This window comes from Odocoileus virginianus, chromosome 26 (assembly GCF_023699985.2).
Source record: "Odocoileus virginianus isolate 20LAN1187 ecotype Illinois chromosome 26, Ovbor_1.2, whole genome shotgun sequence".
Taxonomy (NCBI): domain Eukaryota; kingdom Metazoa; phylum Chordata; class Mammalia; order Artiodactyla; family Cervidae; genus Odocoileus; species Odocoileus virginianus.
The window spans coordinates 19,271,501-19,285,861 of NC_069699.1; the positions used below are offsets into that span (position 1 = coordinate 19,271,501).

The 14,361-nt window shown below is 46.2% G+C and overlaps 1 protein-coding gene across 9 annotated transcripts in view; it reads right to left on the bottom strand.

The window, feature by feature from the left end:
- Positions 1 to 14,361, bottom strand: part of ITPR1 (inositol 1,4,5-trisphosphate receptor type 1) — a 344,659-nt gene that overhangs the window by 67,003 nt on the left and 263,295 nt on the right. For all 9 annotated transcript variants that reach the window (XM_070455631.1, XM_070455630.1, XM_070455627.1 and 6 more), the window contains 4 exons: positions 13,460 to 13,640; positions 11,280 to 11,533; positions 4,241 to 4,441; positions 2,319 to 2,429 (listed from right to left, as the gene is read on the bottom strand). In XM_070455631.1, coding sequence (XP_070311732.1) covers positions 2,319 to 2,429; positions 4,241 to 4,441; positions 11,280 to 11,533; positions 13,460 to 13,640 — 747 coding nt within the window. The remainder of the gene's footprint in view (positions 1 to 2,318; positions 2,430 to 4,240; positions 4,442 to 11,279; positions 11,534 to 13,459; positions 13,641 to 14,361) is intronic.

Genomic DNA, 14,361 nt, shown 5'->3' on the forward strand with positions numbered 1-14,361 from the left:
GGGTTGGCCCAAAAGTTCGTCTGGGGTTTTCCATAAGAGTGTACAAACCCGAACAAACTTTTTGGCCAACCCGATACATCAAAAACCATCTGCACCAGACTGAGAAGGTGCCACTTCCAACCCCCAAAACACGTCCATAGGAACAGATGATGGTCCAAGAGGCGCCTGTGCTTGGGTACAGTTTACACTTACTGTCACCTGTCCAACTCCCAGTGGACACGGGACAGTGAAACAAGGGAGCCTGGTGGATACACTGGGGCCCTGATGATGACAGTGGTCAGGAACCACTGGGGCCCTGATGATGACAGTGGTCAGGAAGCCCTGAGACACAGATCCAGATGCCTTCAGGGGCAGGGGTTGGTTATCAACACTGCAATTCAGACCTGCAGGTCAGAGAAGGCTGACAATTAAGGTAATTCCTCCCTGATCAAAGGGAGAAGGAAACGGCAACTCACTCCAGTATTCTTGCCTGGAGAATTCCATGGACAGAGGCGCCTGGCGGGCTATGGTCCTTGGGATCACAAATAATCGAACACGACTAAGTGTAAGTGACTAATACTTATACTTCCCTGACCTAAAATAGTACTGTCAGCTCTCATAGCCCCTAATATTATCATGAGAGTACAGCCAATGCCAGCCAACACAAGGGACCCAAGGGATCACCGTACGCATATCAAACCATCATTTCCCACCATGTTCAGAGTTTTCATATAGCCACTCCCTGCATGTCTCAGCTTTTAGTTTCTAGGACTATGATAATCCACATGCTTCTTTGTGTATTGGACTCAAAGGCTGTTGTTTTCGTGAGAGGGGGCAGTATTTTTTTTTTTCTTCTCCTCAAGCACAGATCACAGCAGTTCCATTGGGTCATGATGCCATCAAAAGATGGCTTTTCACAGAGCAGAAATGTCTCCAATAACCTTCAGGTTACTGGACTAGCTGAAAACACCACTGAAATGCTGATGAGGAGCACCTGAAAGTCTCAGTTTATTTCAGGCACTCCTCTTAGATATCCTGATAAATGGTAGCCAGGGATATGAGCCTGAATGAGGCGATCCTTTGACAATAGGATTTGTCAAAGGAGTTAAAAATAGCCCAAAGAAACAAATCCACTTAAATGATAGACCCAAACTATCTATTAGTGTGGACTCTCGCTTTGAAACAGTAAAATAAAATAAAAATTACTGGGTGATTCCTGTGGGCTTCCGTGTTACCACCTTCCCTAACAACCTTTCCTCTGGCACCACTGATGCCATAAATACAGATTGGCTTTTCAGCTAAACCCTGTAGGTCCCAGGCTCTCCCATGACAGTGACAAAGCGCCCGGTGCTCCATGCGGGGTGAGACGGAGGGCAGATCTCAACCTGTCCCAACACGGGAACAGTTAAAAAGGAAATGTGCTCAGGGAGGCTAACGTTTCAAAACACACTTTAGACACCAGGCTGGGTTGCAAGTCCAATTCTCAAAAGTGAAACTTTGCACTCAGAGAATCTTCGGAACCCCTAAGACAGGAGTGAGGGTTTTTTTGTTCTTTTGTTTTTACTTTATTTTTAATTAATTTTCTCATACATTCAAGAAATCAACATCAGGAGGAGTTCATCAGCTTCTCAAATATTCAACAAGCTAGCTTGTAAACCCAGTGGCTTAAGCATCTTGAAGCAACTGCTTTCACTCCGTAAAACTACTTGGGTTTCAGAGGGAGTGAGCATGCCAGAGGTGCTTCTACATCAGTCATCTGCTTGTATAGGATGCAAAGAAACTCATCGGAGGCCAGGAGGCACAGTACTGGCCAGTTTAACTTTCCTTACGTTAACCCAGCAATGATGAACCTCCCTTCTGCCGTATCAACGATGAAACAGAAAAAGATGTTCCCTAATACTATCAACATACAGCATTTTTTTTTTGGTCCTCAATAGTTTTAGTGGTACTATTCTTCAACTGGCCCTTTTCCTCAATGGGGGAGGGGGAATAAGAGAGCACAGAGGGAATGGAGTTTCCACTGTTTCTCTGTCTGAACCTTTCAGAATCAGGTTGTTAGTTCTCGGAGTCTGAATTTGCCTCTTAGCTCTGGGTGATGAGTTCCCATTCCATGTGACCTGTGAGTTGAAAAACCGATATCCTTTCCCAAGACCTTATTTGGAAGGGAAAAGCCGAAGTTCTGCCTTTTACTCAGAATTTGCAATGTGGATCATTCATTCAGTGTAAAACAACTGTCTTCAGGATTGAGTTTCACAGCAGTGACCACGTCACGTGCACGGGCAACACACAACAAAGTTTCCAAATGCTACCGGTTTTTTTTGCTTTCAATTCCTACTTGCCTTCAGTTCTAACACAAGGTCCATCCTCTTCTTTCCCAGAGGGTTGATGTCATTGAGGATCAGGGCTGTGATGATGTCAATGCCGTTGGATTCATGGGTGGCTATGCAGTTCTGAGAAAAGAGGCACAGACATTGCCACAAACGCTGGTCACAGATCAGACGTCAAAGGCCAACAGGCTGAACTGCTATTTCAACACAAGGTTTGCCACTCCCAGTCATGTCTCTAGGGGAGGGCAGCAAATTTTCCGTGAGAAAGTGGTAAAAATAAAAGACAGATGAAAATCTCTAGTTTCAGAATTAACAGTAAACAGTAGGAAAGTCCCCATGCACTGTAACTGATAAATTGGCCGCATCTAATCCAAACAGCGCAGTGGGCTTTTGTTCTTAAGGGAAAATATGGTGTGTGACTGATTCTGGGTTCTGAGCACCGGTTTCCCCTTGAAAGGTGTGTTCCATTCTCTCTACATCACTCGGTTTTCGTATCGCACACTTTTGCTTCAGGCTCGAGCTTAGAAAGCAAGTTTTAATTCATATAATATCAGAATTAATCACCTTCCCCCAGGTAAGATCCCCATTTGCAGCAGAATTCATACCAGTGTGCTCCTTTGCACAGACCTCAGTTTGGCAGAAAAGCCAACTTGAGGTTATAAGGAAATTCACTTAGATGTCAGATAAAACCTCTCTCCCCAAGCCTGTTATAATTTTTTTGTTTATTTGTTTCTTTTCACTTTAACTCAGAATATACCATCTGTCTCATCAGGAAACCTGGAGAGGAAAGTGAATCTAACAAAATGCTAGCCTCATAGTCATGGACAACTATGATCAGATTCTCAATATACAGTGGGTGGTCCCTCTCGTAAGCCAGGCTTCTCTTCTGAGCCAAGGTTCTGGCTTTGGATCCCAAGTAACATGGCATGTCATACCTGCCCTGGCCACTGGGTTTAACATGGGCTATTTTAAGCACTGGCTTACCCCCTCCAACTAGGACACAGCTGGAATTTGAGTTAAAAACCGTACGCATTCTAGCATTAGTGCAAAACCTCACAAAATCTATAAGATGTCATGGGTAAGCAATGACTCTACTCAAGAAACTACTGGGTTCCACTCCAAAAATATACTTCTTGAGAGGCACCAATGGATCTTGGGCTTCCCTGGTGGCTCAGTGGTAAAGAATCCGCCTGCCAATGCAGGAGACATGGGTTCCATCCCTGATCCAGGAAGATCCCACATGCTGCGGGGCAACTGGGCCCATGTGCCACGACTGCTGAGCCTGCGCTCTAGAGCCTACGCTCCACAACAAGAGAAGCCACTGCAATGAGCAGCCTGTGTGCTGCAACTAGAGAGGAGCCCCGACTCACAGCACCCAGAGAAAAGCCCTTGCAGCAACGAAGACCCAGCACAACCAAAGACAAATAAATAAATTAACAAATTATTTTTTAAAAAGACTAACGGGTCTTTCTCTTCTCTGAATGTCAACCATATGTTTTTTTCATATTATTTTCAAATGGTCTCATGTCCAGGAAGGCTCTTCTCTCTGGTTAAGTTGAAATCTCCTTCCGTGAGGTGGTCCCTTTTTGCGTCTTCCCTAGTATTTGAAATAGAGACCAATCTTTTGGTCTTATTCATTTACCTCCAACTTTACCATGTATTCCCAGCAAAGTGAAGAGCTGGGCCATTCAAACCAAATCAAGCTGGGCATAGACCAGGATGCTCACTAATGCCTGTGATCAGGTCAAGTCCTGAAAAATAATAAAGCCCATTGGCTCCTTCCTCACTGCTGGACAGAGGCCTCTGGTTCTCCTGACTCCCACGGTCTACAGCCAGATGCTGTATGACTTCTGAACTGGTACATGTCAACAAGGCTTCAAAATGATACACTTTTTTTTCTTTTTCCCCACTCCCTCAAAGAAAAATGGAATTACCTGGTTCTCATGGCAAGGTCCTTGACAGTATTCGGTCAGGCTTTCCAGGGTTTGGTTGATGAGGGCCACATTCTTTTCGTTGATATAGAGTCCCAGAAGACCAAGACCCCCGGTGGTGCTTCCACAAATACAGTCCAGAAACTGCAGCGTCTCGCACACCAAATTGTAGTTGGTCTTGTTGTTCTGGCAACGGAGGAAGTTCTGCAATTGGGGAGTCCCCGGGTTTGGGGAATAGAGGCAAAGAGAGAGGGAAATGGTCATTCAGCCTGCCATTTTGATCACGTGTAGTCAGCTGGGGCACAGGATTGCGTTGGTTAGAAGAGTCAGCCCCCACGATGGTCAGCCATGGACACGGCCTTGGCAACAGCTATGAACACTTGGCTTTTGTAAGGGATGCAGTGGAGAAGAGCTCCTCTTTGACAACCCACTTCAGACTCCGAGACCCTTGTGTCTCATTTCTCTCCTTCTCGCTCCAGCCCACCTCCCCGCCCACCACATGTTAAGTTCAGAGTCTTCTGACATTTCCAAGGACAGTGGTTTTATTGAAAAGATGATGGTGTGGTCTGGTTGCTGAATGCTCAGAGCGTAGTACTGAGGGTAAATCATCACGGCACAAAGTGTCACAGGAGGGCTTACGCCCACGGCCATGGTGGGGATCTGGATTACCTTGTTGGGTCACGTCCATTATTAAAGGAAGGAACAAAAGTGAATAAATGTGTGTATGCTTGTATGCACGTGCCAGAGTATGTATTCTCAAGGTAAACTTACAATGTTAACAAAAGTTTTAAGAGCAGATACTCTCTCAAGGAAGTAAACCAAGGCACATTCAACCACCTCATAATACAGTGTCTATTTTCATGCAGAGATTTTTTTTTTTTGGTCATAGACTCCGGTAATCTCTTCTTAAAAAGAAGCAAAGATTAACTACAAATACTTTTGAGCATAGTTATAAAAGTTACATATGTTTGCTGGAGAAAATCAGAAAATTATCTTATTGGATTATCTTTCTAAAAAGATAATTAAAAGATACAATGAAAAAAAAAGATACAATGACTGTAACTTTTGATCCGGTAATTCCACTTCTATTACTATTCAGGAAGTACATACTGGATGTTCGCTACAGCACTGTTTGGGACAGAGAAGAACTGCAAACAACCGGAAGGCTCATCAGTTGGGACACAAACAAATGATAGCTCATCAACATTCTGTACTGTTAGAAGTTGGAGACACTGAGGCAGGTCTGTATGTATCAATGTGGAAAGATCTCTAGGATATACTGTTGAGTTAAGAAAACAAAAAGGGCAAATAGCAGATTAACAGGGATCCAGTGCTCCCATATAAATATACAGGAAAAGGACAGGAAGGATTCAGTTCAAAGCAATGCAGGAATGGGAAGAGGGACCTTTTTTAAAAAAAAACAAAACAACAACAACAAAAAAAACTGAACACTTACTTTCAATCAAACCTTCATAGAAAGAATATATTCATATATTCTTTGTATAATTAAAACATTTACAAAAGCACAGATTAAAAGCTGGTAATCAAGTTTAATGCTTGACCTGTCAACAAGCTAACCAGCCCTCACTGTCACCCCAACCCCAAGTTAAGCTCAGTGCCTTATGCTTAAGCCTTTCTGACAAGTCTAAAAATTGAGCCATCATTCCGGTCCGGGTGGGAGGTGGGGGAAGGACAGATGTTTGAGGACCACGTGCGCTTGCATGGGACTACTTTTCTAAGGACCACAGGAAGCCAGAGGAGGGTTCCACAGCCATTTCTTGCTCCAGTCCCTCAAATAAGATTCTACCTGTCAACAGCCCGGCTGAACCCCATGCCATGCAATGGTGGGGTGGAGGAATATTCAGGAAGAGGATAGGGGAGGACCAGACTGTCCTAGGCTCAAATGCACAGCATGGCTCTTGAGGTCCAATTTCCTCCCCAACTCCTGTGTCATCATTCCTGCCATGCCCCTACCTCTGCTCAGGGACATCATCTCTCCCGTCATGCCCTTCTCTGTCTGGGAACAATGAACTTCTTTCTGCTCTTTGAGCACCCTTCATTCTCTCACCTCTGGGGCTTCAGCCGCACTATTTCCTCTGTCTGTCACTCTTTCCCTGTCTCCACTCTGATTAACTTCTCTTCCTTCAGGATGGGGTCTCAAGTTACTTCTTCCAGGAAACCCTCCATCCTGACTCCAATCAGATCGGAGCACCAGCGCTGGCAACAGACCACTAGCAGAGGGACTGGCTCGGGCCAGGGTATTCACAAACACTGGCTGAGTATCTGAATTAAGTTGAATGAATGGAAGAAAGAGGACTTGGGGAATCATCAAGGCTGACATGCTTCAAACTCCCCAGGAAGGACAGTGAGCGGCCCTTTCTTGAAAGCCTTTCCTATTTCTCATGATCTTTATAGCGTGTCCACCCAGAATTTCTCCCTCCTAATTCACATCCACTTTCTCGTATTCCCTACAAAAACAGGTTTTTTTTTTGCTGTGCTACTTGCTAAAGGCCCATGGGAACTCCTTCTATGCTTAAGGAATACAGGTTACCCTTAGCACATACCACTCACCCCACTGCCTAGGCTAGAAAAATCCTGTTATTTTTGTGGTCTTCCTTGGAGTGCCAGGGACCAAGTCAGGATGGGAAGATGAAGGAAATCAAAGACTTTAAGTCTGGGCTTAAACAGACCTCAGTGGACAGAAATCAGGATCTGCATTCCTTAACCCAGATCAAAGGCAAAGCCAGCCTCTCAGGGGAAGGTTCAAAAGCAATGGAAAAATGATTCAAAAACAGTCCTTCCTATCAAGGTTCTTGCTACTATGAACAAAGCTTGCTTAAGGCAGCAACTGCCCATTAGGCAAAGTCAAGTTCGGTGGCTTTATCTCTACTGAAATATTTATAAACAGGAGAGTTAAGGTTATAAACATGACAAGAAACTCCGGGCAACTTCAAAAGGCCAGAATCCCTCCCTCTTTGGGCTTATCTGCACTTCCTTCTACCAGGGAGCTGGTCCCTCTGTCCTCGTGAAAATGTCTTCTCCCTCAGATCCAAGAGGAAACCCTGACCCAGAGATTCACTGGTTCTCATTGAATCTAGAAAACTGCCAAGAGGATGGCATTCAGAGCTGCTGAATCCCACTTAAAGCTGTCATTTTGAGAGCCAGATTCCTACAAGCATCTTCTTGTCAGAGCAATTTTATTAACTAGCTCAGGGTGTCTGACTTAGTGGGAGTCTGTAAAGATGAGTGCAACCTTCATCCTTCTAAACCCTTGGTCCAGACTGCTGGTTTGCCAGCCGGGCCCTGCAAAACCCTGGGGGACCCCGGGAATGCCCCATGTCTCAGGGCTCTTATAGATGAGAAAGGAAAGTTCTAGCACTCTGCAGTTTCTATTATGAACAAAGCAGCCTTGCTTTCATCTGCTTTACCTTGTACCTTCTGAGCTGTTCAAACAAAAAATTCTGCAGCCTTAAACAGTTTAAAACTACTGGTGCTATGGTATCCTCAAAGGTTAAATTGCTAAGTTTTTGTTTTTTTTTTTAATATATTATACTGTACACTCCTTCTCCCCACAATACTGCTGTTTCTGGCAGACCAGTATATTGGAGAACGGAGTTTTAGAAGGACTCATGAAAAGGTGCTCCTGCCCAAGGGGGTCTTAGAGAATTAATGCAGAGTTTTGCTAATAGCTAAAGGCAGCTGAGCATTGAAGAATTGATACTTCTGAACTGTGGTGCTGGAGAAGACTCTTCAGAGTCCCATGGACAGCAAGGAGATCAAACCAGTCAATGCTAAAGGAAATCAACCCTGAATATACATTGGAAGGACTGATGCTGAAGCTCCAACTTCAATACTTTGGCTGCCTGATGCAAAGAACCGACTCGTTGGAAAAGAACCCTGATGCTGGGAATGATTAAGGGAAGAAGGAAAAGGGGGTGATGGAAGATGAGATGGTTGGATGGCATCACTGACTCAATGGATATGAGTTTGAGCAAACTCTGAGAGATGGTGGAGGACAGGGAAGCCTGGCATGCTGCAGGCTCAGTCATGGCAGCCACGACAGAACAATAAGGTACAAAACAACAACTGTGAGGCCTTCCCCACAAGAAAGGGTGAACTCATACAATGAGGGCCTCCCTCTGCTTCCCCAGTGAAGATGGGAGTTCCAGGGGTCGGAGGGGAGGAAGAACAGATCCATGGAACCAGAGCTACACTCAGGAAACAAGCACCTTGGGACCGCCCCTCTTGACGTTCATGGATGGGACTCTACTCAAGGTTGGTTTTGGGGTTTGGTTAGTTCAGAATTCAGCAGCCATCAGCTTCTCTGAAAAGTTTTCTTGGACCTGGCTCACTGTGTTGGTTCTCCTGCTCTGAATCCACAAAACCCCTAAGATGGCACAACAACAGCCCTCAGCATGCTGCGTGGCCATCTCCCTCTTATCAGGGGCTCCTGCTTTGTGGGGAGAGGGGTGGGGTCTCCATCGCCCTGGCTCAGGGCACAGAGCAGGTCCTCGCCGAGATGAGGAAATCAATACACACATGCAAAGTCTTAATCTCCTTTTCCTTCGGGACCTGAGGTTGGTGGAGACCAGTGACTCTGGTACAGGTGAACAGTACAGGGCAATAGCCACCAAGTTCAGTCTAGAAATCACCCCAGCAGCAGGGCGGGGCCCCTATCCACAAACACGCCACAGTCGAGCTGAAGGCTTTGTTTTCCTACTGGTGGGACAGCCGGGTTTCCCACGGTGTCGCTCACACTCCCTTGGCCTGTCTCCTCCATGATGGATGGTGCAGGTCTGGAAGGTGGAGCGGATACAGTCTGCCTTCAAGCAGAGAAATGCCAGCCAAGGAGACAGGCACCAGACCCTGACCTCTGGGTCATGAGAGCTCTGTCCGCCCACTGAGCTCAGCATGCAGTCGTCAGGCCAGTGCGCCGAGGGCTGACGTGGTCTATGTCCAAAGTAGGAATGTCTGAGCAACAAGCAGGAAAAAGAAGACTCATAGCCAAGATCTCACACTCAGCCACGGACAGGAAAGAAGCTGGGGATGTCAGTGGAGGAGATGAGCAGGCATCAAAAGCCGAGAAGTCACTGCCTGGCTGACAGAAACTCTTTCGTTTTGAAGTACAGGCCAGACTTGGCTGGCTGATGACCTTGGATCTGAATGCTTTTTCAAAGCCCAGACTCTTCAGACCCATTGGATTGAAAAATCAGTACAGATGGTATTAATACTGAGGACTTAATCCAGCACCATCTCACTCTTCTTACTGTTTAACAATTAAATTCATTACTCAGAGTACCTAGGTAGAGAGAGTCTGCAGCAGGTTTTAAGGGAGAGCCATTTCTAGCTGTGGCACCAAATGGTCTGGCCACAGCTAACATGTGAAAAGTCATCAAACCACGTGGAGGGTCAAGTCAACAATGCAACATTTCAAGGCTGCACCTTCCCCTTGCAATGGACTTCCCCTTCCCCTTTGGACTACAATTATTACTTTTTTTTTGTTTGATGTGGGCCAGTTTTAAAGTTTTTACTGAATTTGTTACAATACTGCTTCTGTTTTATGTTTTGGTTTTCTGGCCATGAGGCATGTGGGATCTTAACTTCCTGACCGGGGATCAAACATTCACCCCCTGCAATGAAGTGAAGTCTTAACCACTGGACCACCACTGAAGTTCCCAGAACTATTTTCTTTTCAAACCATCATGATTCAAATAAAACTACCACTGCTAATCTATTTACTTTAGGAGGAAACATTCTATCTTAGAGGAGTGCAGGGACACTCTTTTGGTTCAGCTTCATCCCTTTTAGGCAGAGAGGAGTATTTTCCCCAACAATAAGCAGCAGAACCAGGTAATGGCCAAGGAGCCAGGCTCCAGCACGCTTCTGGGGAGTGACGGCTTCTACAGATCTGCATCCACTCAGAAAAAAAGAGCGAATCTCTGGAACCCATCTGTGGCCATCCTTGGCCCTTCCTTTGCTGTTGGAGAAACTCTACAAGGAAAACAGCCTCTATCTTAATGTGGTGGTGGACAGCACAAACTCTACCCACCAGGCTGCCTGGGCTCAAATGTGAGCTCTGCATATCCTAAATGAGTCCTATGCACCTCAGTTTCTTCATCTATAAAGCAAGTGTTAACAATACAGGAGACACTTAGCATCCAGAATCATCTAAGTGCCCAATAAGCCTTGGCTCCAACAACAAAAAGTGAACAAAGGATTTCTGGAATCATCAGTTCAACATTTATGGGAGTTGAACATTTATGGGAGTCCCTTGGACAGCAAGGAGATCAAACCAGTCAATTCTAAAGGAAATCAACCCTGAATAGTCACTGGAAGGACTGATGCTGAAGCTGAAACTCCAACACTTGGCCACCCAAGGCAAACGGTTGACTCATTGGAAAATACCCTGATGCTGGGAAAGATTGAGAGCAAGAGGAGAAGGAGGTGACAGAGGAGATGGCTGGATGGCATCACCAACTCAATGGACATGAGTTTGAGCAAGTTCCAGGAGGTAGTGAAGGACAGGGATGCCTGGCATGATGCAGTCCATGGGGTTGCAAAGAGTCGGAGATGACTCGGCAACTGAACAACAAATGTAAAATTCCAGAAGACCACTTCTATCATTCAACCAACACATATTGATTAGAACTTTCCATGTACCAGATTCTGTAAGTCCAGTATATTTAATCACCCACCCCACCACCAAGTCAAGATTTACCTGTGCACCTAAACATCCAAAAGTGGCAGGCTACCAGACAGACACAGGCGCGCGCACACACACACACACACATCACAAATACATATATGGAGTAGTGGCAACAACACAGGTGAGCGTGAGATTTTGTCCCTGAGGAGACGGTGGGGAAGATGAGATAGAGAAACGCTTCAGAGTTCAACAGGCTAGGCCCTCAGTTGGAGCCGCTCCACAAGTCACAGACGAGCTGGGCGGAGATGTGAAGAGTTTGGACTCCCCGCCCCCACCCGACGTCCGCCCCGCCCCCACTGACGCCCCGCCCCCATCTGACGTCCGCCCCGCCCTCACCTGGAGGTCCCGGTTGTGGTTTTCGCACAGCAGCTGCAGGAAGCGAAGGATCGGCTGCATGATGGTGATGACCGCGCTCATCTCCAGGTCGTCCTTGGTCTTGTCTGCCGCGGCCTGGGCGCCCTCCCCGGACGGGTAGTGGTCGTCGGGGTCAGCCTCCCTCCTGAAGGTGGTGAAGGCTTTGCGGGTGGCGGCGGAGGCCTCCAGGAGCTGGTCCCGCACCTCTTCCGTAATCTGCGTCGCAGGCTCTTTGGCTGGAACGCAGATGTGAGATGGTCAGTGCTGCCGAGTTCTCGGGAACGCTATTCACCGTGCCAGAGACGACGTTCAGAGAGACCTGAGTTCTGGGGTCACCAGAGAGCCCCTCAAGGTTGGCAAAACGCTCCAAGATGCCACCACCTTCTCTCAGCCCTTAGAATTAAAACTGAGTCGGGCTCTGCCGGCTCACTCGTGGCTCTAAGGCGTCACCTCAGCTTGCTCTCCTTTAGAGGAAAAGTAGCAGAGGTCCTGCCAACTTCACACACTTATGACTATGGGCCTCAGCTTCCTCATCCGTAAAATGGGGAGAACATCACTGAAGTCTCTCTGAGAGGGTTCCCAAGAGGGTCAACATAAGCTAAGCAAATGGTAATTACTGTTTCTGTATACCAATTGATGGGACCCTTTACGGAGCCCCAGGGCACCGTGATCTAGCACTCGATGTGTGTTAATTATCTCGTTGAATTCTCACACTAACCCTGTAAGGTAACCAGGCACTAGAGTTAGGGGCATTAGACTCTGTTGCCAGACTACCTGGGTTCAGATCCTGACTCTGGTATACTTACTAGTTCCATGTTCTTAACAAGTTAATTATCATTCTGTAAAATGGATGTAAAATAATTTATTTTACAGTATTGACTTGAGTTCTAAATGAAGTAACACATGTAAAGGATTTTGGACAGTGCCTGGTTCATAGAAGTACTCAGTAAATGTAAGCCTTCCTTCTTTTTCTTCTGTTTATCCCCATTCTACACCAGTGGTTACCAACGAGGGGTGATTTTGACCCCATTTCCACCCAGGGGATGACAGGAAATATCTGGAGAGATTTCAAGTTGGAGATGGGCTACTGGTACCTACAGGCTTCCCAGGTGGTGCCAGTGGTAAAGAACCCACCTGCCAAAGCAGGAGACATAAGAGATGCAGGTTTAATCTCTGGGTCAGGAAGATCCCCTGGAGGAGGGCATGGCAACCCACTCTGGTATTCTTGCCTGGAGATCTCAAGGAGAGAGGAGCCTAGCAAGCTACAGTCCACGGAGTCACAAAGGGTCGGACATGACTGAAGCAACTTAGCATACACGCAGTGGCATCTACTGGGTCGAGGCCATATATGCTGGTACACAGCCTGCAACGCACAGGACAGCCCTGACAGCAATGAATTGTCCAGATGTCCCATGTGCTGTGGCTGAGAAACCCAGCTCTAAACTTAAAAAAATAAGGCTCAGACCTGCTCAAGGCCATCTGACTCTAGCACTTTTGAGTCTACCCACTCCCCAGTATTACTTCTGTTCAAGGAAGATAATGGATAAAAAAGCTTCATGAACTTTTGAATATTTTAGAAAATAAGGGAGGATTAGACCATGCCTTTTGTTTTAAAGTGTGTATCTTCCTCAACTGTTTGGGACATTAATTAAATGAACACTACAGGAAAAGATTATCAGTGGATTTCCTGCCAATAAAACCCTGAGTTTGACCAAGAAAGTATTAGTTTATTAAACATTAGGAGTTTCCCAAGCAGCAGGAATTCAGTTCAGGTTACATGTTGTTGCTGTTGTTTAGTCACTAAGTCGTGTCCGACTCTTTGCAACCTCATGGTCTGTAGCCCGCCAGGCTCTTCTGTCTGTGGGATTTCCCAGGCAAGAATACTGGAGTGAGTTGCCATGCCCTCCTCCAGGGGATCTTCCCAACCCAGGGATCAAAACTTGAGTCTCCTGCACTGCAGGCAGATTCTTTTACCACTGAGCCACTCTTCCAAGTTACATAGGAAGAGTTTTGTCAGAACCCGACTGGTATTATTCTTCTGAAAGCCCCAGTCAGAATCCATCTGGGAGTCTAGAAGTCATGTAAAAATTAAAGGAAAACCAGGGCTCCTCCCATGTTCACAATCCAGCTCACCCCAGAGCTGTAAGCAGGGGAGTGCTTACCTTTTTTCCGTGACGGGGCATCCCGGTCCACCTCGTCATCCTTCTTTTTATTTCCCAAGTCACTGGTGTTCACGGTCACCGTTGCCTTGATTTCCTGTTGGGCCACCTTCATTCGGTCATAGAAAACCTTGAAGAATTTCTCCGACTTCTTGTCTTCTGTCAATCGGCAGAAAAAGGAGTGCTGCCAAGGAAAACCCACGGTTTTTTTCAACACCGTGACACACCAGTTACTGAATCCCACTCAGGACACCAAAACCTCACAAAGATCAGAGCCAGACACAAAACCTGAAAACCTCTCTCAGCTGGGTCCAAGGTTCAGCACTGTTTCTTATACTGTCATTCACTCAATTGGTCTACAAGGAGCTTTGAGAGAAAACTGTCATGTCTTGGCTGAAGAAGTCATACCAGCCTGGGAAGCCTGCTAAGGGGTGGTGAGCAGATTTTAGCTAACTAAGCACAACTCCCAACACACAAAGATATCAACTCCAGTAACAATGAAAGCAGAATGTATTTTTGGTGACTGTTGCATGGCCATTCATGTTTAAGGACATCTATGAACCCTCCTCTTTGCAAACCCCTATGAATATATGCAGATAAGTAAGACATGCGACCTGCCCCTCTCGGGCTCCACACCAAGTTATGATGACATGCCTGTAAGGAACACTGAAACGTGTAAAAAGTGCTCCAGAAGCTACAAAGACAATTATATTATAGATGTTCAGAGCTGGCAAGGATAACATAGGTCTGGAGTGATCCCAAGATCTTCATGGAAAAGGTGGTTTTCAAAGGAGGTCTTAAAGGGCAGGGAGAGATGAACAAGCTTACAATTAACAGGTAGTTCGCCTCTTGGAAACGCACTTGTTTTTTTTGGACCCACTGCAAGCAATAGTATACATTGTTGA